Raw genomic sequence first — 26575 nt, 5'->3', positions numbered from 1 at the left:
AGTAGGAATGGGTCAAGACATGGCTTAGGGAGTAGGAATGGGTCAAGACATGGCTTAGGGAGTAGGAATGGGTCAAGACATGGCTTAGGGAGTAGGAATGAGTCAAGACATGGCTTAGGGAGTAGAGATGGGTCAAGACATGGCTTAGGGAGTAGGAATGAGTCTAGATATGGCTTAGGGAGTAGGAATGAGTCAAGACATGGCTTAGGGAGTAGGAATGAGTCTAGATATGGCTTAGGGAGTAGGAATGGGTCAAGACATGGCTTAGGGAGTAGGAATGGGTCTAGATATGGCTTAGGGAGTAGAGATGGGTCAAGACATGGCTTAGGGAGTAGGAATGGGTCAAGACATGGCTTAGGGAGTAGGAATGGGTCAAGACATGGCTTAGGGAGTAGGAATGGGTCAAGACATGGCTTAGGGAGTAGGGATGAGTCAAGACATGGCTTAGGGAGTAGGAATGGGTCAAGACATGGCTTAGGGAGTAGAGATGGGTCAAGACATGGCTTAGGGAGTAGGGATGGGTCAAGACATGGCTTAGGGAGTAGGAATGGGTCAAGACATGGCTTAGGGAGTAGGAATGGGTCAAGACATGGCTTAGGGAGTAGGAATGAGTCAAGACATGGCTTAGGGAGTAGGAATGGGTCTAGATATGGCTTAGGGAGTAGGAATGGGTCTAGATATGGCTTAGGGAGTAGGAATGAGTCAAGACATGGCTTAGGGAGTAGGAATGAGTCAAGACATGGCTTAGGGAGTAGGAATGAGTCAAGACATGGCTTAGGGAGTAGGAATGAGTCTAGATATGGCTTAGGGAGTAGGAATGGGTCAAGACATGGCTTAGGGAGTAGGAATGGGTCTAGATATGGCTTAGGGAGTAGAGATGGGTCAAGACATGGCTTAGGGAGTAGGAATGAGTCTAGATATGGCTTAGGGAGTAGGAATGGGTCAAGACATGGCTTAGGGAGTAGGAATGGGTCAAGACATGGCTTAGGGAGTAGGAATGGGTCAAGACATGGCTTAGGGAGTAGGAATGGGTCTAGATATGGCTTAGGGAGTAGGAATGAGTCAAGACATGGCTTAGGGAGTAGGAATGAGTCTAGATATGGCTTAGGGAGTAGAGATGGGTCAAGACATGGCTTAGGGAGTAGGAATGGGTCAAGACATGGCTTAGGGAGTAGGAATGGGTCAAGACATGGCTTAGGGAGTAGAGATGGGTCAAGACATGGCTTAGGGAGTAGGGATGGGTCAAGACATGGCTTAGGGAGTAGGAATGAGTCAAGACATGGCTTAGGGAGTAGGAATGAGTCAAGACATGGCTTAGGGAGTAGGAATGGGTCAAGACATGGCTTAGGGAGTAGGGATGGGTCAAGACATGGCTTAGGGAGTAGGAATGAGTCAAGACATGGCTTAGGGAGTAGAGATGGGTCAAGACATGGCTTAGGGAGTAGGGATGGGTCAAGACATGGCTTAGGGAGTAGGAATGAGTCAAGACATGGCTTAGGGAGTAGGAATGAGTCAAGACATGGCTTAGGGAGTAGAGATGGGTCAAGACATGGCTTAGGGAGTAGGAATGGGTCAAGACATGGCTTAGGGAGTAGGAATGGGTCAAGACATGGCTTAGGGAGTAGAGATGGGTCAAGACATGGCTTAGGGAGTAGGAATGAGTCAAGACATGGCTTAGGGAGTAGGAATGAGTCAAGACATGGCTTAGGGAGTAGGAATGGGTCTAGACATGGCTTAGGGAGTAGGAATGAGTCAAGACATGGCTTAGGGAGTAGGGATGGGTCAAGACATGGCTTAGGGAGTAGGAATGGGTCAAGACATGGCTTAGGGAGTAGGAATGAGTCAAGACATGGCTTAGGGAGTAGGAATGGGTCAAGACATGGCTTAGGGAGTAGGAATGGGTCAAGACATGGCTTAGGGAGTAGGGATGGGTCAAGACATGGCTTAGGGAGTAGGAATGGGTCAAGACATGGCTTAGGGAGTAGGAATGGGTCTAGATATGGCTTAGGGAGTAGGAATGAGTCAAGACATGGCTTAGGGAGTAGGAATGAGTCAAGACATGGCTTAGGGAGTAGAGATGGGTCAAGACATGGCTTAGGGAGTAGGAATGGGTCAAGACATGGCTTAGGGAGTAGGAATGGGTCAAGACATGGCTTAGGGAGTAGGAATGGGTCAAGACATGGCTTAGGGAGTAGGAATGAGTCAAGACATGGCTTAGGGAGTAGGAATGGGTCAAGACATGGCTTAGGGAGTAGGAATGAGTCAAGACATGGCTTAGGGAGTAGAGATGGGTCAAGACATGGCTTAGGGAGTAGGAATGAGTCTAGATATGGCTTAGGGAGTAGGAATGAGTCAAGACATGGCTTAGGGAGTAGGAATGAGTCTAGATATGGCTTAGGGAGTAGGAATGTGTCAAGACATGGCTTAGGGAGTAGGAATGGGTCAAGACATGGCTTAGGGAGTAGGAATGGGTCTAGATATGGCTTAGGGAGTAGGAATGAGTCAAGACATGGCTTAGGGAGTAGGAATGAGTCAAGACATGGCTTAGGGAGTAGGAATGAGTCAAGACATGGCTTAGGGAGTAGGAATGAGTCTAGATATGGCTTAGGGAGTAGGAATGGGTCAAGACATGGCTTAGGGAGTAGGAATGGGTCAAGACATGGCTTAGGGAGTAGGAATGGGTCAAGACATGGCTTAGGGAGTAGGAATGGGTCAAGACATGGCTTAGGGAGTAGGAATGGGTCTAGATATGGCTTAGGGAGTAGGAATGAGTCAAGACATGGCTTAGGGAGTAGGAATGAGTCTAGATATGGCTTAGGGAGTAGAGATGGGTCAAGACATGGCTTAGGGAGTAGGAATGGGTCAAGACATGGCTTAGGGAGTAGGAATGGGTCAAGACATGGCTTAGGGAGTAGAGATGGGTCAAGACATGGCTTAGGGAGTAGGAATGGGTCAAGACATGGCTTAGGGAGTAGGAATGGGTCTAGATATGGCTTAGGGAGTAGGAATGAGTCAAGACATGGCTTAGGGAGTAGGAATGAGTCTAGATATGGCTTAGGGAGTAGGAATGAGTCAAGACATGGCTTAGGGAGTAGGAATGAGTCTAGATATGGCTTAGGGAGTAGGAATGAGTCAAGACATGGCTTAGGGAGTAGGAATGAGTCAAGACATGGCTTAGGGAGTAGGAATGGGTCTAGATATGGCTTAGGGAGTAGGAATGAGTCAAGACATGGCTTAGGGAGTAGGAATGAGTCAAGACATGGCTTAGGGAGTAGGAATGAGTCAAGACATGGCTTAGGGAGTAGGAATGGGTCAAGACATGGCTTAGGGAGTAGGAATGGGTCAAGACATGGCTTAGGGAGTAGGAATGAGTCAAGACATGGCTTAGGGAGTAGGAATGGGTCTAGATATGGCTTAGGGAGTAGGAATGAGTCAAGACATGGCTTAGGGAGTAGGAATGGGTCAAGACATGGCTTAGGGAGTAGGAATGAGTCAAGACATGGCTTAGGGAGTAGAGATGGGTCTAGATATGGCTTAGGGAGTAGGAATGAGTCAAGACATGGCTTAGGGAGTAGGAATGGGTCAAGACATGGCTTAGGGAGTAGGAATGGGTCAAGACATGGCTTAGGGAGTAGGAATGAGTCAAGACATGGCTTAGGGAGTAGGAATGGGTCAAGACATGGCTTAGGGAGTAGGAATGGGTCAAGACATGGCTTAGGGAGTAGGAATGAGTCAAGACATGGCTTAGGGAGTAGGAATGGGTCAAGACATGGCTTAGGGAGTAGGAATGAGTCAAGACATGGCTTAGGGAGTAGGAATGGGTCAAGACATGGCTTAGGGAGTAGGAATGGGTCTAGATATGGCTTAGGGAGTAGGAATGAGTCAAGACATGGCTTAGGGAGTAGGAATGGGTCAAGACATGGCTTAGGGAGTAGGAATGGGTCAAGACATGGCTTAGGGAGTAGGAATGGGTCAAGACATGGCTTAGGGAGTAGAGATGGGTCAAGACATGGCTTAGGGAGTAGAGATGGGTCAAGACATGGCTTAGGGAGTAGGAATGGGTCAAGACATGGCTTAGGGAGTAGGAATGGGTCAAGACATGGCTTAGGGAGTAGGGATGGGTCAAGACATGGCTTGGGGAGTAGGAATGAGTCAAGACATGGCTTAGGGAGTAGGGATGGGTCAAGACATGGCTTAGGGAGTAGGGATGGGTCAAGACATGGCTTAGGGAGTAGGAATGGGTCAAGACATGGCTTAGGGAGTAGGAATGAGTCAAGACATGGCTTAGGGAGTAGGAATGAGTCAAGACATGGCTTAGGGAGTAGGAATGAGTCAAGACATGGCTTAGGGAGTAGGAATGGGTCAAGACATGGCTTAGGGAGTAGGAATGGGTCAAGACATGGCTTAGGGAGTAGGAATGAGTCAAGACATGGCTTAGGGAGTAGGAATGAGTCAAGACATGGCTTAGGGAGTAGGAATGAGTCAAGACATGGCTTAGGGAGTAGGAATGAGTCAAGACATGGCTTAGGGAGTAGGGATGGGTCAAGACATGGCTTAGGGAGTAGGAATGAGTCAAGACATGGCTTAGGGAGTAGGAATGAGTCAAGACATGGCTTAGGGAGTAGGAATGAGTCAAGACATGGCTTAGGGAGTAGGGATGGGTCAAGACATGGCTTAGGGAGTAGGAATGAGTCAAGACATGGCTTAGGGAGTAGGGATGGGTCAAGACATGGCTTAGGGAGTAGGAATGAGTCAAGACATGGCTTAGGGAGTAGGAATGAGTCAAGACATGGCTTAGGGAGTAGGGATGGGTCAAGACATGGCTTAGGGAGTAGGAATGAGTCAAGACATGGCTTAGGGAGTAGGGATGGGTCAAGACATGGCTTAGGGAGTAGGAATGGGTCAAGACATGGCTTAGGGAGTAGGGACTGGTCTCATACATTTGGTCAAACCCAAGCTGCTGAATATGTTGTTTTGTGTGTGTGTGTATGTGTATGTGTATGTGTATGTGTATGTGTATGTTTGTGTGTGTGTGTACCATCCTGCTTCTTGGGACAAAGTTCACAGGGGTCTCCCCAGCCCTCCTTGGGCATAGTGCTGCAGCAACACTTGGCCTTGCTGGTGTTGAAGGCCTGAGGCACCGAACACTTGCCGTTCACAAAGCGGGTGAAGCAGTAACTCTCTCTGGTGTCTGGAGAGATGAAGAGAGGCACACAGAGAGAGAGAGAGAGCGACAGAGACAGACAGAGAGAGGCTGGTCAGAGGCTAAAAACTGGACCACAACAACATTCAAATCTTCCTCTGTGTTTATTGGGGTTTCCAGCAACAACGTAACAAAACAAACAAAGCAGGGTTTAAAAAACATTGTGCAGTACTCTGATTGGCTGAAAGCCATGGTATGCTTTGACAACGCCACAATCTTGTTGGAAAGTAAAATGTTGGAAATGAGTGTTGATAAGTATCCATGCTTGTATTGTAGCAGTGCTGTAGCAGTACCAACATAAACAATGTGACATAAACATGTGCCACAACAAACCTTCCTTCCTAAAACCTTTTTGTTGCCTAACTATTCTCATATGCCAAATTCTCAACACTGTTTTTGAACACAATTCTGGTTGGCCCTACATACCGTAACACCTGCGACTGTTCTCCGACAGTATGAAGCCAGGCCTGCACACACACTGGAAACTGCCCGGGTTGTTGAAACAGGAGCCAAACAGGCAGATATTAGGGTCTTCGTCACACTCGTTGACGTCTGCAGAGGGAAAAAAGGGGTGAGCTGTTATTACAGTTACAAAATGGATAGCTCTGTGTGGATAGTCCATACAGTACACACCAGACCTGGGTTCAAATATTTGAAAACATTTCAAATACTTTAGCTGTGCTTAAAGGCAAACTACTATCGAATTCCTATTTTGCTCATTTGTACACTGTTGATAAGGTCCAAAAATACTTTGTATATCAACAGTTAAGTTTTCAAGATATTGGACTTTCAAGAAGCAAAGTGTCGCCTGGCACATTTAAAGTATTTTACAGATTTTAAATAGTATTTTGAACCCAGGTCCACACAGATTAGCCGACGCCAATGGCAACAGCTAGTCTTACTGGGGTCCGACACATAACGAAAAAGACGTCACCGACAAAATACTTTACAATTTACATTAACATATAGTGTGTGTGTGTGTGTGTGTGTGTGTGTGTGTGTGTGTGTGTGTGTGTGTGTGTGTGTGTGTGTGTGTGTGTGTGTGTGTGTGTGAATCTATCAGTTACACATACATGTCAGTATATACACACAACAAGTAGGTCACATGGGGGAGAGGCGTTGTGCTGTGAGGTGTTGCTTTATCTGTTTTTAGAAACCTGGTTTACTGTTCACTTGCGCTATATAAGATGGAAGGGAGTTCCATGCACTCATGGCTCTGTATAATACTGTACGTTTTCTTGAATTTGTTCTGGACCTGGGGACTGTGAAAAGAACCCTGGTGGCATGTCTGGTGGGGTAAGTGTGTGTGTCAGTGCTGTGTGTAAGTTGACTATGCTAACAATTTGGTATTTCCAATACATTCATGTTTCTTATAAAAAGAAGAAGTGACGCAGTCAGTCTTTCCACAACTCTTAGCCAAGAGAGACTGAAATGCATAGTATTTATATCAGCCCTCTGATTACAATGAAGAGAAAGACGTGCCGCTCTGTTCTGGACCAGCTGCAGCTTAACTAGGTCTTTCTTTGCAGCACTTGACCATATGACTGGACAATAACCAAGATAAGATAAAACTAGAGCCTGCAGGACTTGCTTTGTGGAGTGTGGTGTGAAAAAAGCAGAGCATCTCTTTATTACGGACAGACCTCTCCCAATCTTTACAACCATTGAATCTATATGTTTTGACCATGACAGTTTACAATCTAAGGTAACACTAAGTAATTCAGTCTCCTGAACTTGTTCAACAGCCACACCATTTATTACCAGAATCAGCTGAGGTCTAGAACTTAGGGAATGATTTGTACCAAATACAATGCTCTTAGTTTTAGAGATGTTCAGGACCAGTTTATTGCTGGCCATCCATTCCAAAACAGACTCTTTGTTAAGGGTTTCAGTGACTTCATTAGCTGTGGTTGCTGAAGGATATGTGGTTGAATCATCAGCACACATGCTTTGTTTAATGCCAGTGGCAGGTCATTAGTAAAAATAGAAAAGAGTAGAGGGCCGAGAGAGCTTCCCTGTGGTACACCACACTTTAAATGTTTGACATTAGAGAAGCTTCCATTAAAGAAAACCCTCTGAGTTCTATGAGATAGATAGCTCTGAATCCACGATATGGAAGAGGTTGAAAAGCCATAACACATTCGTTTTCTCAACAACAGGTTATGATAATAATATTTCAAAGGCTGCACTGAAATCGAGCAGCACAGCTTCCACAATCTTCGTATTATCAATTTCTTCCAGCCAATCCTCAATCATTAGTATCAGTGCAGTACATGTTGAGTGCCCTTCTCTATAAGCATGCTGAACGTCTGTTGTTCATTTGTTAACCAAGAAAAAGCATTGTATTTGGTCAAATAATTTTTTCCCCAACCACTATGTATCATGGTGATGTAGCCAGGGTTAAACGAAGCCTCACCTATACACTGCTTGTTCTGGACTATGTGGCCCGGCGGACAGAGACAACGGAAGGTGCCGTCCAGGTTCTGGCAGGTTCCAGGAGTGCATGTCCCGGGGAAGATCATACACTCATTCACATCTGGAGAAAATTAGGAAAAGAGTTGGGAGGATAAATAGTAGGGTAACGTGTGAAACACCAGGTTAAAATATCACAACTTTAGCATGGAAATGTTTTGGAAATGTTTTATCCATCATACTTTGACATACTCACCTTTGGTTAATGGCAATAATCATTAAGAAACAGCAGTAACAGGTTACAATAACTCTTTAAAAAAACACTTGTAAAGGTGACCTCATTGTTAAGTGTTACCAAAGATAGCTATATCATCCCAATAACAGTTCTAATAATATTTATTACATTAGAAATATGTTACGAAGCTGAGTACCCCTCATGTTAAAGTAGCCTACCACCGTGAACGACATACTCTACTGTAGATGTCGCAGGACATTTCTTATCCATACAGTAGAGCAGGACGGTTCTTATCCATACAGTAGAGTAGGACATTTCCTATTTCTTATCCATACAGTAGAGTAGGACTGTTCTTATCCACAGTAGAGTAGGACTGTTCTTATCCACACAGTAGAGTAGAACGGTTCTTATCCATACAGTAGAATAGGACATTTCTTATCAATACAGTAGAGTAGGACAGTTCTTATCCATACAGTAGAGTAGGACATTTCTTATCCACACAGTAGAGTAGGACCGTTCTTATCCACACAGTAGAGTAGGACCGTTCTTATCCACACAGTATAGTAGGTCCGTTCTTATCCATACAGTAGAGTAGGACTGTTCTTATCCATACAGTAGAGTAGGACAGTTCTTATCCATACAGTAGAGTAGGACCGTTCTTATCCATACAGTAGAGTAGGACAGTTCTTATCCATACAGTAGAGTAGGACCGTTCTTATCCACACAGTAGAGTAGGACCGTTCTTATCCACACAGTAGAGTAGGACCGTTCTTATTCACACAGTAGAGTAGGACATTTCCTATTTCTCATCCACACAGTAGAGTAGGACATTCCTATTTCTTATCCATACAGTAGAGTAGGACTGTTCTTATCCACACAGTAGAGTAGGACATTTCTTATCCATACAGTAGAGTAGGACCGTTCTCATCCACACAGTAGAGTAGGACATTTCCTATTTCTTATCCATACAGTAGAGTAGGCCAGTTCTGATCCATACAGTAGAGTAGGACCGTTCTCATCCACACAGTAGAGTAGGACATTTCCTATTTCTTATCCACACAGTAGAGTAGGACATTTCCTATTTCTTATCCATACAGTAGAGTAGGACATTTCTTATCCACACAGTAGAGTAGGACAGCTCTCATCCACACAGTAGAGTAGGACATGTCTTATCCATACAGTAGAGTAGGACAGTTCTCATCCACACAGTAGAGTAGGACATTTCCTATTTCTTATCCATACAGTAGAGTAGGACAGTTCTTATCCACACAGTAGAGTAGGACAGTTCTCATCCACACAGTAGAGTAGGACATTTCCTATTTCTTATCCATACAGTAGAGTAGGACAGTTCTTATCCATACAGTAGAGTAGGACATTTCCTATTTCTTATCCATACAGTAGAGTAGGACCGTTCTTATCCATACAGTAGAGTAGGACCGTTCTTATCCATACAGTAGAGTAGGACCGTTCTTATCCACACAGTAAAGTAGTACCGTTCTTATCCACACAGTAGAGTAGTACCGTTCTTATCCATACAGTAGAGTAGGACATTTCTTATCCACACAGTAGAGTAGGACCGTTCTTATCCATACAGTAGAGTAGGGCAGTTCTTATCCATACAGTAGAGTAGGACCGTTCTTATCCACACAGTAGAGTAGGACGCTTCTTATCCATACAGTAGAGTAGGACCGTTCTTATCCATACAGTAGAGTAGGACAGATCATAACCCATACAGTAGAGTAGGACATATCCTATTTCTTATCCATACAGTAGAGTAGGACATTTCCTATTTCTCATCCACACAGTAGAGTAGGACATTTCCTATTTCTTATCCATACAGTAGAGTAGGACAGTTCTCATCCACACAGTAGAGTAGGACATTTCCTATTTCTTATTCATACAGTAGAGTAGGACAGTTCTCATCCACACAGTAGAGTAGGACATTTCTTATCCATACAGTAGAGTAGGACTGTTCTTATCCATACAGTAGAGTAGGACAGTTCTCATCCACACAGTAGAGTAGGACAGTTCTGATCCATACAGTAGAGTAGGACAGTTCTCATCCACACAGTAGAGTAGGACATTTCCTATTTCTTATCCATACAGTAGAGTAGGACAGTTCTTACCCATACAGTAGAGTAGGACAGTTCTCATCCACACAGTAGAGTAGGACATTTCCTATTTCTTATCCATACAGTAGAGTAGGACAGTTCTTATCCACACAGTAGAGTAGGACAGTTCTTACCCATACAGTAGAGTAGGACAGTTCTCATCCACACAGTAGAGTAGGACATTTCCTATTTCTTATCCATACAGTAGAGTAGGACTGTTCTTATCCATACAGTAGAGTAGGACAGTTCTTACCCATACAATTCTTGGCATCAGGGGTTAGCTTGTAGCCCTCCTCACACAGACATTGGAAGGAACCCACACTGTTGATACACTGGCCTTTCCTGCACAGCGCGCCAAAGGATGTCTGACACTCGTCAATATCTGCCAACAACAACACAAAACAGCACATCAATACAAGAGCGAAAACAAGTTATATTCCAAAAAAAGAGAAGTTGATGCCCTTTAAGTAGCAGTTCTACTTCTAAAGACATTTTTTTAAATGTATTTGTCATAAAGTATTTATTTTAGGGTGTAAAACCTCAAAGGACATGCCTAGAACAGGGGGTGGGGGGGGGGGGGGGGGGGGGGGGCAGGAAAAACCTTTAGATGAACCAGGGGACAGTGGTGCTCACCCACGCAGTCGTTGTGGTGTGAGAACTCAAACCCGGTATGACACAGACAGTTGAAGGAGCCCACTGTGTTCTTGCAGGTTCCGTTGCGACAAGGCAACCGCTCGCACTCATCAACATCTGGAGACAGACAGAAAGAATTTGAATGTTGTAACACTACAAAATATTTCAGTCAATTATCTCAAATGGAGTGTGGAAAGACATGATCTTAAGTAACCAAAAATATCTAAAGGGCAGAAACATTTCAGGGACAACCACAATATTCCAAAAACAGAAGGTGAAAACGGTCTTTGGAATGGTCTCCATTTGGGATTGATTACATTGGCCTCCGTTGAAAGCGAGAGCCTGAAGTGTTTTCTAGAAAGTTCTCACCCATGCACATCTTGCGGTTGGGCGTAGCCTTGAAGCCGTGGTGGCACCTGCACTCGTAGCCACCCTGGATGTCCACACACTCGCCATGGCTACACACGTTGGTAATCTCCAGACACTCGTTGCGGTCTTCCCAACGGCAGGAGGAGAAGAAGAAGAAGAGAGAGAGGAGAATAAGACCAGGTCAAGACCACAGGGTGCATTAGGTAATCCTCCAGATAAGACCAGGTCAAGACCACAGGGTGCATTAGGTAATCCTCCAGATAAGACCAGGTCAAGACCACAGGGTGCATTAGGTAATCCTCCAGATAAGACCAGGTCAAGACCACAGGGTACATTAGGTAATCCTCCAGATAAGACCAGGTCAAGACCACAGGGTACATTAGGTAATCCTCCAGATAAGACCAGGTCAAGACCACAGGGTGCATTAGGTAATCCTCCAGACATGTAGCTTAGTGCTCTTTTACAAGGCAGAGCCCCGGGCCTGCCAAGGATCACACTGGGGCGAGACATTGGGTAAATATGGTGTTGGCGGTCGCTGCCTGTCCACAGTGCATCTGGACTTTTACAGTAAAAAGCTACAGCTGGTCTAATAGGCCACACCAGGACAAAGACACACTGGTGAGAATCACTTTCATTTACATCCCAAATGTGACCCTATTCCCTATATAGTGCACTACTTTTGACCAGAGACCCATGAGCCCAGGTCAGTGCACATATGTAGGGTATAGGGTACATGAGGTATGTAGCATGTGTGGGATTTGTGAGGAGTGTATGTGTCTGTTGTCTCACCGATGCAGGCTCCTATGGGGGAGAGATTGAAGCCCTCGGAGCATTCACAGCGGTAGCTCCCAGGGCTGTTGATACAGTCAGCGTTCCTCTGGCACAGGTTCTCCCCACTGCTACATTCATCGATGTCTGGAACACACACACACACACACACACACAAACACACGCAAGTACGCAAGCACACACACACACACAGACAGACGCAAGTACGCAAGCACACACACCCAAACACACAACACAAAACCAGATTAAGATAGCAATTATACAAGTAGCCAGAGCAGCAGGAATGATCAGAGGCAGTTAGATGAACAGAGAGAGAGAGACACAAACACAGATCACAGACAGACAGATAGATCACAGACTGCCAGACAGATCACAGACAGATCACAGACAGACAGATAGATCACAGACTGACAGACAGATCACAGACTGACAGACAGATCACAGACTGACAGACAGACAGATCACAGACTGACAGACAGACAGATCACAGACAGACAGACAGACAGACATATCACAGACTGACAGACAGATCACAGACAGATATATCACAGACTGACAGACAGATCACAGACTGACATACAGACAGATCACATACTGATAGACAGATAGACAGATCACAGACTAACAGACAGATCACAGACTGACAGATAGATCAGACAGACAAAAATCACAGACATATTTTACCTTTATTTAACTAGGCAAGTCAGTTAAGAACAAATTCTTATTTTCAATGACGGCCTACGAACAGTGGATTAACTGCCTTGTTCAGGGGCATAACGACAGATTTGTACCTTGTCAGCTTGGGGATTCGAACTTGCAACCTTTCGGTTACTAGTCCAACACTCTAACCACTAGGCTACACTGCCGCAGACAGACAGACAGATCACAGACAGACAGACAGATCACAGACTGACAGATAGATCAGACAGACAAACATCACAGACAGACAGATCAAAGACAGACAGAAAACAGACGAACAGTCAGATCACAGACGAACAGCCAGATCACAGACTGACAAATAGATCAGACAGACAAACAGCCAGACAGATGAAAGACAGTCAGACAGAGAAACAGACTGACAGACAGAGAGAGAGAGAAACTGACAGACAGACAGATCACAGACATACAGATATAGAGACAGATCACAGACAGACAGAGAGAGATATAGAGAAACTGACTGACAGACAGACAGACAGACAGACAGACAGACAGACAGACAGACAGACAGACAGACAGACAGACAGACAGACAGAGACAGACAAAGTGTGTTTCAAGTCGGAATAAAATGATTGGAACTCTAGGACTGAATTATAGTACTTTCACCTTAATACCTTACAAATGATTGAAGAGGACAAATATAGATTTAAAATCAAAACAGAAAGGGTTGGATTAAAATAGAAACGTCTTATATGACTACAGTTACTTTCGAGGGGCATTATTAAGGCTTTCCAGCCTAACCGCAGTTATCCTAAATGAAATAAAGATTGGTGTCAACTAGATTTGTAACGCCAAACTGAAGAAATCCATACGAGAGAAGAATTCAGTTTCCCCCCCCCACACAAAAATAATCTGGTTGCGTTTAAAATGTCTCTAAAACACCAAAAATACATTTCTCAAAATGATGTGGAAAAGAGAGGCGGTGATGTACGCCATGCTAAACAGTGAAGCAGCAAAATCGAATTATGACCCAGTGCACAAGGCCACGTTCATGCCATTGTTACGTGAGCACTCCTCGGAACGTGTTACATTTGTCAAAGCTTCACGTTCTCACTGAAATACACCTTTATGTCTGATTGGTTTGATTTTACACATTACACATATGCCGCCCCTTTGCATTTAAACATTTAAACTTATTTAAGTTACTGACTCAAATGAACCCTTTTGAATGACTAGTTTGCCTTTTACCCTCTCCCCATGTCTCCGCACAACCACATCTTTTTCTCTTTGGGGATTTGAAGGCCAACTTCTAGTCCAATAAAGACCTATAATTGGTTTGCTGTGTATTTTTCTGTGGTTAGAGTCTAACCACATGCAGTTAGTGCACAAGAACTCTCCCTCTTGGGGTCACCACACACAAACTGCTCAGACATGAAAAGGGCTCAGTCGGGCTCCCCTGACTTCCACGGTCGGGAGGTCGACCACATTGTGACCGCGGACCGTTCCGAGGGGTGTTGCCGGGCCGACCAACAGAGCCTAACGCAGATTGACAGTGTATTTGGCCCAGGGGGCTCGGAGTAAAAAAGAGAGAACGAGAAAGACAGAAGACAAATAATTAGAGAGGATGAGGAGGAGGAGGAGGAGGAGGGGGGACACCATTGGGTGCTACACAAAAACTGTAATGGGATACAGGTCTGAAATGTTACCTCTATTAACCCCCACTATCATACACACTGCTGGAGAGACATTCTACTGTTAAATCTAGTAACCCCACTATCAAACTGAATACATATTCAACTCTGGCAGAACCAAAAAATGACAACAACATCAAAGTACACGAGGAAAAGAGAAGCTATAGTCGTATCTAACGTTACAGTAGGTGTTTCTATAGTCGTACCTGACGTTACAGCAGGTGTTTCTATAGTCGTACCTAACGTTACAGCAGGTGTTTCTATAGTCGTACCTAACGTTACAGCAGGTGTTTCTATAGTCGTACCTGACGTTACAGCAGGTGTTTCTATAGTCGTACCTGACGTTACAGCAGGTGTTTCTATAGTCGTACCTGACGTTACAGCAGGTGTTTCTATAGTCGTACCTAACGTTACAGCAGGTGTTTCTATAGTCGTACCTGACGTTACAGCAGGTGTTTCTATAGTCGTATCTAACGTTACAGCAGGTGTTTCTATAGTCGTACCTGACGTTACAGCAGGTGTTTCTATAGTCGTTTCTAACGTTACAGCAGGTGTTTCTATAGTCGTACCTGACGTTACAGCAGGTGTTTCTATAGTCGTACCTGACGTTACAGCAGGTGTTTCTATAGTCGTACCTAACGTTACAGCAGGTGTTTCTATAGTCGTACCTGACGTTACAGCAGGTGTTTCTATAGTCGTATCTAACGTTACAGCAGGTGTTTCTATAGTCGTATCTAACGTTACAGCAGGTGTTTCTATAGTCGTATCTAACGTTACAGCAGGTGTTTCTATAGTCGTACCTGACGTCACAGCAGGTGTTTCTATAGTCGTATCTAACGTCACAGCAGGTGTTTCTATAGTCGTATCTAACGTTACAGCAGGTGTTTCTATAGTCGTACCTAACGTTACAGCAGGTGTTTCTATAGTCGTACCTGACGTTACAGCAGGTGTTTCTATAGTCGTACCTGACGTTACAGCAGGTGTTTCTATAGTCGTACCTAACGTTACAGCAGGTGTTTCTATAGTCGTACCTGACGTTACAGCAGGTGTTTCTATAGTCGTACCTGACGTTACAGCAGGTGTTTCTATAGTCGTATCTAACGTTACAGCAGGTGTTTCTATAGTCGTACCTGACGTTACAGCAGGTGTTTCTATAGTCGTATCTAACGTTACAGCAGGTGTTTCTATAGTCGTATCTAACGTTACAGCAGGTGTTTCTATAGTCGTACCTAACGTTACAGCAGGTGTTTCTATAGTCGTACCTGACGTTACAGCAGGTGTTTCTATAGTCGTACCTGACGTTACAGCAGGTGTTTCTATAGTCGTATCTAACGTTACAGCAGGTGTTTCTATAGTCGTACCTGACGTTACAGCAGGTGTTTCTATAGTCGTACCTGACGTTACAGCAGGTGTTTCTATAGTCGTACCTGACGTTACAGCAGGTGTTTCTATAGTCGTATCTAACGTTACAGTAGGTGTTTCTATAGTCGTACCTGACGTTACAGCAGGTGTTTCTATAGTCGTATCTAACGTTACAGCAGGTGTTTCTATAGTCGTACCTGACGTTACAGCAGGTGTTTCTATAGTCGTATCTAACGTTACAGCAGGTGTTTCTATAGTCGTATCTAACGTTACAGCAGGTGTTTCTATAGTCGTATCTAACGTTACAGCAGGTGTTTCTATAGTCGTACCTGACGTTACAGCAGGTGTTTCTATAGTCGTATCTAACGTCACAGCAGGTGTTTCTATAGTCATACCTGACGTTACAGCAGGTGTTTCTATAGTCGTACCTGACGTTACAGCAGGTGTTTCTATAGTCGTACCTGACGTTACAGCAGGTGTTTCTATAGTCGTACCTGACGTTACAGCAGGTGTTTCTATAGTCGTACCTGACGTTACAGCAGGTGTTTCTATAGTCGTACCTGACGTTACAGCAGGTGTTTCTATAGTCGTACCTGACGTTACAGCAGGTGTTTCTATAGTCGTACCTGACGTTACAGCAGGTGTTTCTATAGTCGTATCTAACGTTACAGCAGGTGTTTCTATAGTCGTACCTGACGTTACAGCAGGTGTTTCTATAGTCGTATCTAACGTTACTGCAGGTGTTTCTATAGTCGTACCTAACGTTACAGCAGGTGTTTCTATAGTCGTACCTGACGTTACAGCAGGTGTTTCTATAGTCGTACCTAACGTTACAGCAGGTGTTTCTATAGTCGTACCTGACGTTACAGCAGGTGTTTCTATAGTCGTATCTAACGTTACAGCAGGTGTTTCTATAGTCGTATCTAACGTTACAGCAGGTGTTTCTATAGTCGTATCTAACGTTACAGCAGGTGTTTCTATAGTCGTATCTAACGTTACAGCAGGTGTTTCTATAGTCGTATCTAACGTTACAGCAGGTGTTTCTATAGTCGTACCTGACGTTACAGCAGGTGTTTCTATAGTCGTACCTGACGTTACAGCAGGTGTTTCTATAGTCGTACCTAACGTTACAGCAGGTGTTTCTATAGTCGTACCTGACGTTACAGCAGGTGTTTCTATAGTCGTACCTGACGTTACAGCAGGTGTTTCTATAGTCGTACCTGACGTTACAGCAGGTGTTTCTAAAGTCGTACCTGACGTTACAGCAGGTGTTTCTATAGTCGTACCTGACGTTACAGCAGGTGTTTCTATAGTCGTACCTGACGTTACAGCAGGTGTTTCTATAGTCGTACCTGACGTTACAGCAGGTGTTTCTATAGTCGTACCTGACGTTACAGCAGGTGTTTCTATAGTCGTATCTAACGTTACAGCAGGTGTTTCTATAGTCGTACCTGACGTTACAGCAGGTGTTTCTATAGTCGTATCTAACGTTACAGCAGGTGTTTCTATAGTCGTACCTGACGTTACAGCAGGTGTTTCTATAGTCGTACCTGACGTTACAGCAGGTGTTTCTATAGTCGTACCTGACGTTACAGCAGGTGTTTCTATAGTCGTACCTGACGTTACAGCAGGTGTTTCTATAGTCGTATCTAACGTTACAGCAGGTGTTTCTATAGTCGTACCTGACGTTACAGCAGGTGTTTCTATAGTCGTTTCTAACGTTACAGCAGGTGTTTCTATAGTCGTACCTGACGTTACAGCAGGTGTCTCTATAGTCGTATCTAACGTTACAGCAGGTGTTTCTATAGTCGTATCTAACGTTACAGCAGGTGTTTCTATAGTCGTACCTGACGTTACAGCAGGTGTTTCTATAGTCGTATCTAACGTTACAGCAGGTGTTACTATAGTCGTACCTGACGTTACAGCAGGTGTTTCTAAAGTCGTACCTGACGTTACAGCAGGTGTTTCTATAGTCGTACCTGACGTTACAGCAGGTGTTTCTATAGTCGTACCTGACGTTACAGCAGGTGTTTCTATAGTCGTACCTGACGTTACAGCAGGTGTTTCTATAGTCGTACCTGACGTTACAGCAGGTGTTTCTATAGTCGTATCTAACGTTACAGCAGGTGTTTCTATAGTCGTACCTGACGTTACAGCAGGTGTTTCTATAGTCGTATCTAACGTTACAGCAGGTGTTTCTATAGTCGTACCTGACGTTACAGCAGGTGTTTCTATAGTCGTACCTGACGTTACAGCAGGTGTTTCTATAGTCGTACCTGACGTTACAGCAGGTGTTTCTATAGTCGTTTCTAACGTTACAGCAGGTGTTTCTATAGTCGTACCTGACGTTACAGCAGGTGTCTCTATAGTCGTATCTAACGTTACAGCAGGTGTTTCTATAGTCGTATCTAACGTTACAGCAGGTGTTTCTATAGTCGTACCTGACGTTACAGCAGGTGTTTCTATAGTCGTATCTAACGTTACAGCAGGTGTTACTATAGTCGTACCTAACGTTACAGCAGGTGTTTCTATAGTCGTACCTGACGTTACAGCAGGTGTTTCTATAGTCGTACCTGACGTTACAGCAGGTGTTTCTATAGTCGTACCTGACGTTACAGCAGGTGTTTCTATAGTCGTACCTAACGTTACAGCAGGTGTTTCTATAGTCGTACCTAACGTTACAGCAGGTGTTTCTATAGTCGTACCTGACGTTACAGCAGGTGTTGCTATAGTCGTATCTAACGTCACAGCAGGTGTTTCTATAGTCGTACCTGACGTTACAGCAGGTGTTTCTATAGTCGTACCTAACGTTACAGCAGGTGTTTCTATAGTCGTACCTGACGTTACAGCAGGTGTTTCTATAGTCGTATCTCACGTCACAGCAGGTGTTTCTATAGTCGTATCTAACGTCACAGCAGGTGTTTCTATAGTCGTATCTAACGTTACAGCAGGTGTTTCTATAGTCGTATCTAACGTCACAGCAGGTGTTTCTATAGTCGTACCTGACGTTACAGCAGGTGTTTCTATAGTCGTATCTAACGTTACAGCAGGTGTTTCTATAGTCGTACCTGACGTTACAGCAGGTGTTTCTATAGTCATACCTGACGTTACAGCAGGTGTTGCTATAGTCGTACCTAACGTTACAGCAGGTGTTGCTATAGTCGTACCTAACGTTAGGGACTGAAATGTCCTTAACGTTACAATCAATATGAGAAGTAGGGACTGAATGTTTCCTCAACGTTACCTTCACAGATGATCAGCAGGTCGTTGTAGCTGAAGCCGGTGGGACACTCGCAGCGGAAGCTCCCTATCTGGTTGATACAGACCCCGCTAGCACAGATACCTGGAATTTCTCTGCACTCATTAATATCTGAAACAGGAAGCAAACCGAATTTTAACAAATCTGTCATATCTTTACTTAAAGTTTAGTCACACTGTAGATGGTTCTTTGTTGTTGTTTTTTTACCCATTTTTCTCCCCAATTTCGTGGTTTCCAAATGGTAGTTACAGTCTTTTCTCATCGCTGCAACTCCCGTACGGACTCGGGAGAGACGAAGGTCGAGAGCCGTGCGTCCTCCGAAACACAACCCAACCAAACCGCACTGCTTCTTTAACACAATGCCAACTTAACCCGTAAGCCAGCCACACCAATGTATCGGAGGAAACACCGTACACCTGGTGACTGTGTCAGCGTGCACTGCGCCCGGCCCGTCACAGGAGTCGCTGGTGCGCGATGGGACAAGGACATCCCTGTCGGCCAAACCCTCCCCTAAACCGGACGACGCTGGGCCAATTGTGCGCTGCCCCATGGGTCTCCCGGTCGTGGCCAGCTGCGACAGAGCCTGGACTCGACCCCAGAATCTCTAGTGGCACAGCTAGCACTGTGATGCAGTGCCTTAGACCACTGCACCACTCGGGAGACCCCACATAACTTTTTTAGGACCAGAAGTGAATGTGGTTAATGTAAAAAGGATACAAGTTGACTAAGTAGGAGCAGAATAGTATGTCTCACCCACTGCTTTCCCAGTTTCAATATCCAGTTTGAAGCCAGGGATGATGTTTCCACAAAGTGTCTTATAGTCACCTGGAAAGCAAAGCCATTCAAAACACTTTTTACCATGAATAATTCTGTGTGTGTGTGTGTGTGTGTGTCTGTGCGTGTCTGTGTGTGTGTGTGTGTGTCTGTGTGTGTGTGTGAGTGTGTCTGTGTGTGTGTGTGTGTGTGTGTGTGTGTCTGTGTGTGTGTGTGTGTGCGTCTGTGTGTGCGTGCATGCCTGTGCTACTGACCGGTGCCGGGGGTTGGGCAGGCTTCGCAGGGCTTGTTCCAGGCCTTGCCCACGTTGTAGGCACAGCAGCAGATCTTGTGGGTGAGGTTGAAGGCCAGCTCGTTCTCACACGTTGTGCCGTTGAAGTTCCTGTAGCACAGGCTCTTTCTCATGTCTGGGTTAAAAAAGGAACACGGTGGCACAATCAGTTGAGTAGTAGAAGATCGTGGTTAAGATAGATTTGATTACGGTGGTAATAATGTACCGATGTGCCATATGTGATATGTGGTTGTCTCACCTAGCTATCTATTTATATGAATGCACTGATTGTAAGTCGCTCTGTATAAGAGCGTCTGCTAAATGACTGAAATGTCATGTAATAAAAAATAAAAAATTTGGTCACATTAATTAATGAGTTTATATTAGTGCAGCGTGAGGAATCTGATGGGGTATATTCCAGACCTGGGTTCAAGTACTCCCTGGCGAAGGCCATGCAGCTGAAACGAGTCACGAGTTTTTAAACTTTGTTTCCATTGTACATGCCATACAAATAAAGGCATTTTAATTAATTATATGAAGAGTGCCTTGGTTCTCCTATCTTTTTGATGACCAATTTACCCCTTTTATCAAAGAGCCCCTTCTGTCTACCAACATCTACTGTTGTGTACCTTAGCACCTTCTGTCTACCAACATCTACTGTTGTGTACCTTAGCAGCTTCTGCAGTGCTTCCCTTCCTCCTTTTATCCTACTCTTTTAAATATTTTTAATAATTTGATACTTTAATACTTTTCTCTAGACTGCCTGGAGGGCCAGGTGGGCAGGGTTTGACCTTTTGGGACTATTCCAGGAATGCTCAATCAACCACAGGTACAGTGTTTGAAATGATTTCAAATAATATAATAATATACGCCATTTAGCAGATGCTTTTATCCAAAGCGACTTACAGTCATACTTGCATACTTTTTACGTATGGGTGGTCCTGGGAATCGAAGCCATTATCCGGGTGTTGCAAACCCCATGTCCTACAAACTGAGCCTACAGAAGACCAACAAATAGTATTTAAACCCAGGTCTGGTATGTACAGAACAAATGACTGTGAGTCACTTTGGATAAACGTGTCCGCTCATTGAAATACTATATTATTCTTATTTATATGTTGTGTAATGAAGCACTCACCCATGCAGTTGTTGCCTCCGTTGATCTGCATGTAATCCTGTGGACACACACAGGTATAGTTCCCCAGTGTGTTGTAGCAGATGCCAGGACCACAGATTACAGGATTCACCACACACTCGTCAATGTCTGCAGGGCCACAGAGGTGATCAGTTCACGGTATTGATGAAAAACATGGTGTCTAATGTTGTGTTTTAGTTATGTTGCTCATAGTTGGTTTTCGTTATATTTTGAGCCTACTATTAGAGCGTATGTGGATTTTTTAAAATCTGGTTACACCGTTACAGTTTATGATATAAAATAAATGTAAAAATATACCGTAAAACTTCAATTAAACGTTGAGTCTCAAATTGCCGCCTGTCCCATTGTTAGGAATTTTGTTAATAAATAGTTAAAACAAATTCTAGCTTTAGATAAAACTATAACTAATTGAACTCTGCATGCCTGGTGAAAAGAGATTTGTGTTGTGGGTCATAAAATAAGCAGAAAGGGTCGTTAAACTATGGTTGAACTGACCCAACTTAGCCCTGAGGTGTTTAGATAAGGCTGTGGGTAACTTTTTAGGTCTTCCATTATCTTGAGTTGTCTGCTAAAGTGGTAATAAATTATAGTGAGCCTTCAGGATAATTGATTATATTATGTGTCATGTGTGTGTGCTGTGAAGTTGGAAGGAACTTTTGAACCTGTTTTCTATTTGTCAGGACAATGAGACTTATTCTGTAACCTATGACGTCATATCTTGTATATAAACCTGTGTTTATGATCAAATGGCAGCGTGCTCCGAGAATAAACACTATTATCTAATTTTAATAAGACTGTATCCTGTCTATTTTATGTTAATAAGTATCTTACAAATTCTTATAAATAGACAGATTGAATTTAATTAATGAGTACATTAGAGGAATTATTTAATTCCACTAACAATTGGTCCTTCGAGCCGGATCTAGTGGAGAACGATTCCGGATCTTTTAATTATGAGGAACCGAGATTGGATGAGACTGTATTTGACGTTTAGAGAATTTAGACGGTTACATGTTTCAATGTATAGACTGTTTCTTTAATGAAGATTGTAACGAAAATCCTAAATAGAAGAGTTATGTTTCTGATGAAGGTTAGAACAGTCATTGATGTTGATGGAGTGTAAATACATGTATTGGATTGGTTTTATTCTTGTATAACATTTATGTTTCTATATGATATTTGATATGTAGCTATGAATTGTTTTGTTATTTAGGGTGGATTGTTAGGAATTTTGTTAATAAATAGTTAAAACAAATTCTAGCTTTAGATAAAACTATGACTAATTGAACTCTGCATGCCTGGTGAAAAGAGATTTGTGTTGTGGGTCATAAAATAAGCAGAAAGGGTCGTTAAACTATGGTTGAACTGACCCAACTTAGCCCTGAGGTGTTTAGATAAGGCTGTGGGTAACTTTTTAGGTCTTCCATTATCTTGAGTTGTCTGCTAAAGTGGTAATAAATTATAGTGAGCCTTCAGGATAATTGATTATATTATGTGTCATGTGTGTGTGCTGTGAAGTTGGAAGGAACTTTTGAACCTGTTTTCTATTTGTCAGGACAATGAGACTTATTCTGTAACCTATGACATCATATCTTGTATATAAACCTGTGTTTATGATCAAATGGCAGCGTGCTCCGAGAATAAACACTATTATCTAATTTTAATAAGACTGTATCCTGTCTATTTTATGTTAATAAGTATCTTACAAATTCTTATAAATAGACAGATTGAATTTAATTAATGAGTACATTAGAGGAATTATTTAATTCCACTAACACCCATTTAATAGCACACATTTTTAGAAAATTAACATCTGTTTCAAATAAACACAGGGTCTAAATTAATTGTTTATGAGGTTACCATGAATTACCATGAATTGTTTAAAAGGTTTAATGTTTGATTTGTTACATTAAATAATTCAGTAATGAACAATCATCTGTTTTTATCGCCAGTAAGCTAACAGCTGAGAACTGCTAACCATTGGCTGCTAACAGCTGAGAACTGCTAGCCTGCTAACAGCTGAGAACTGCTAGCTATTGGCTGCTAACAGCTGAGAACTGCTAGCCATTGGCTGCTAACAGCTGAGAACTGCTAGTTATTGGCTGCTAACAGCTGATAACTGCTAACCATTGGCTGCTAACAGCTGAGAACTCCTAGCCATTGGCTGCTAACAGCTGAGAACTGCTCGCCATTGGCAGCTAACAGCTGAGAACTGCTAGCCATTGGCTGCTAACAGCTGAGAACTGCTCGCTATTGGCTGCTAACAGCTGAGAACTGCTAACCATTGGCTGCTAACAGCTGAGAACTGCTAACCATTGGCTGCTAACAGCTGAGATCTGCTAACCATTGGCTGCTAACAGCTGAGAACTGCTAGCTAACTGGCAAGCACAAAAACAGTCAACAGACCCCTAAAAATCATCCGATCACCCTATTGGGGCGAAAGTAAGAACTGACGAAAAATCCACAGTCCAAGAGGAGAATAATTACTCTGTCAAGAAAAAAGTTTTTAAGACAAAAGAAACGTGACCCAGAGTGTAAACGATAACACATTGCAGGAAATGAAGAAATTGATTAAAATGCAGGAAGTGAATGCTGGAATTTAACAATTAACTATTCAAATTAGCAAAAGCTGTGTGCATTAACGATATAGAAGCATGGCTCAAATAGAAGCCTGTCTAATAAGTGCCTGTTGTGTTTAGTGATTTAAGCAAAAAAAATGCTTTACAGTATGTAAAAAATATACACTAAAAATAAAATAATATAAGCTATACGAAAATTAGCAGTCAGGATGAATTATCACTATTATGGCATGGTGTCTCAACTTCACAGATGATTTAATGGGATGTTAAATGGCATGGTGTCTCACCTTCACAGATGCGACTGTCTATGTTGAGGTAGTAGCCAGGAGGACAGTCACACGAGAAGCTGCCAAACGTGTTGACACAGTTTCCTCCCTGACACAGGCCCGGCAGCTCCAGACACTCATCTATGTCTGGAGGAGAAGATGCACAACAAGATTACAGAATGATCCCAAACATCCCAATGATCCCAAACATCCCAATGATCCTAAACATCCCAATGATCCTAAACATCCCAATGATCCTAAACATCCCAAACATCCCAATGATCCCAAACATCCCAATGATCCTAAACATCCCAATGATCCTAAACATCCCAAACATCCCAATGATCCTAAACATCCCAAACATCCCAATTATCCCAAACATCCCAATGATCCTAAACATCCCAATGATCCTAAACATCCCAATGATCCTAAACATCCCAAACATCCCAATGATCCCAAACATCCCAATGATCCTAAACATCCCAATGATCCTAAACATCCCAAACATCCCAATGATCCCAAACATCCCAATGAACCCAATGATCCCAAACATCCCAAACATCCCAATGAACCCAATGATCCCAATGATCCCAAACATCCTAAACATCCCAATGATCCTAAACATCCCAAACATCCCAAACATCCCAATGAACCCAATGATCCCAAACATCCTAAACATCCCAATGATCCTAAACATCCCAAACATCCCAATGAACCCAATGATCCCAAACATCCCAATGATCCTAAACATCCCAATGATCCCAAACATCCCAATGATCCTAAACATCCCAATGATCCCAATGATCCCAAACATCCCAATGATCCCAATGATCCCAAACATCCTGAGATTCCAGAAACATCCCAATAATCCCAAACATCCCAAGATTCCAGAAACATCCCAAAAATCCTAGTTTGACATTTGCACAAATCATGTGTCGATGTCAATGGAAAATCTGTGCAAAAATGTCAGTTATAGGATTTGAGCCTTGGTTTGGTTTGAGCCTTGGTTTCAACAAAGGTTAGGTTCCAGACTCTTATCAATGGCATCAAAATCAAAGGTTAGGTTCCAGACTCTTATCAATGGCATCAGAATCAAAGGTTAGGTTCCAGACTCATATCAATGGCATCAGAATCAAAGGTTAGGTTCCAGACTCTTATCAATGGCATCAGAATCAAAGGTTAAGTTCCAGACTCTTATCAATGGCATCAGAATCAAAGGTTGTCTAGATCCCTGATGTTTGTTGTTTTCAATTTTCCCTGTGACCTGCCCTGTCTGGAACTGCCAGGAGTAACAGCCTAACATACGTTGCTAGCGACCATGACAAAGACCAAAGCCGGGGGGAGTACCGTTGAGGACAGTGGTGTCTCTCTATCACACGTGAAGGATCTTTTAAATGAACAAAAAGAAACAGGCAGTTGTTACAACAAGAAGATAGTTTGAAGTGTTTTGTCCAAATACTGGTGGATTCAACTAATAAAAGAATGGACGACCTGACCAGAGAGGTCCAGGACCTGAAGAACAATACTGGTGGATTCTACTAATAATAGAATGGACGACCTGACCAGAGAGGTCCAGGACCTGAAGAACAATACTGGTGGATTCTACTAATAATAGAATGGACGACCTGACCAGAGAGGTCCAGGACCTGAAGAACAATACTGGTGGATTCTACTAATAATAGAATGGACGACCTGACCAGAGAGGTCCAGGACCTGAAGAACAATACTGGTGGATTCTACTAATAATAGAATGGACGACCTGACCAGAGAGGTCCAGGACCTGAAGAACAGTTTGCAGTTCTCCCAGGGTCAGCTCGATGAGTTGAATCAAGAGAACGGCAAGAATTGCAGAATCTTCACGAGACCTGGATGGAGTCTGAGGACAAAGTGAGGGAAATTATCTCTGAGAAATTGAAGATGGACCACAGTAAGATTGAGGTGGAGCGCGCCCACAGGATTGGAAAACCCACCACCGGCCCAGGTGACAGGCCCAGGTGATAGGCCCAGGTGACAGGCCCAGGTGACAGGCCCAGGTGACAGGCCCAGGTGACAGGCCCAGGCCGATAGTGGTCAAGTTCCTGAGATTCAAAGACAAGGTAGCTGTTCTGGAAAGAGCCAAGAACTTGAGAGGAACGTATATCTTCCTCAACGAGGACTATCCTGAAGCTGTGCGCCAGAAGAGGAAAGAACTGATCCCAGCCATGAAAGCTGCCAGAGAACTTGAGGACATTGCATACATCCGCTATGACAGACTCATTGTTCACCCTCCCTCCTAGAAGCCTGGAAGGGATGAGAGCGCCAAGCCTATGGGTTCGTAGCCTCAACCCCGCAGCACACACACACACACACACACCAATTGATTAATGGACTGCTGAATGTATCTTTTCTTCTCTTGCTTTGTTTGCTCTTTTCAGTATTATGTCTATCTCTGATAAGCTACCCAGGAAAGGGCTGAAAATAGCCCATATTAATATATGTAGCCTTTGAAATAAGGTTCATGAAATCAATAACTTGCTAACATCAGATAACATTCATATATGATCCATTTCTGAGACTCACTTAGATAATTAATTTGATGATACATCAGTAGCAATACAAGAATATAACATTTATAGAAGAGACAGAAATGCTTATTGGGGAGGTGTTGCTGTATATATTCAGAGCCATAATCCCTATATTGCTTAGAGAAGATCTTATGTCAAGTGTTATTGAAGTGTTGTGGTTGCACGTTCACTTGGCACATCTAAAGTTTTTTCTTTTGTGGTGTTGCTATAGGCCACCAAGTGTCAACAGTCAGTATCTAAATAA

At 43.4% G+C, this 26575-nt stretch overlaps 1 protein-coding gene across 1 annotated transcript in view; it reads right to left on the bottom strand.

Moving 5' to 3' along the window:
* The window catches only part of LOC120026153 (fibrillin-2-like), a gene marked incomplete at its 5' end in the record, with an annotated part of 236899 nt that overhangs the window by 41785 nt on the left and 168539 nt on the right, over positions 1–26575 (bottom strand). The window contains 12 exons of the mRNA XM_038970976.1: positions 5039–5191; positions 5630–5755; positions 7620–7739; positions 10215–10343; positions 10595–10711; positions 10964–11089; positions 11753–11878; positions 18707–18832; positions 19475–19546; positions 19750–19902; positions 20905–21030; positions 23789–23914. Of these exons, the coding sequence (XP_038826904.1) occupies positions 5039–5191; positions 5630–5755; positions 7620–7739; positions 10215–10343; positions 10595–10711; positions 10964–11089; positions 11753–11878; positions 18707–18832; positions 19475–19546; positions 19750–19902; positions 20905–21030; positions 23789–23914 (1500 nt within the window). The remainder of the gene's footprint in view (positions 1–5038; positions 5192–5629; positions 5756–7619; positions 7740–10214; positions 10344–10594; positions 10712–10963; positions 11090–11752; positions 11879–18706; positions 18833–19474; positions 19547–19749; positions 19903–20904; positions 21031–23788; positions 23915–26575) is intronic.

This window comes from Salvelinus namaycush, chromosome 31 (genome assembly GCF_016432855.1).
Source record: "Salvelinus namaycush isolate Seneca chromosome 31, SaNama_1.0, whole genome shotgun sequence".
In the NCBI taxonomy this organism is placed as follows: Eukaryota; Metazoa; Chordata; class Actinopteri; order Salmoniformes; family Salmonidae; genus Salvelinus; species Salvelinus namaycush.
This window is presented reverse-complemented; position numbering and strand designations above follow the sequence as displayed.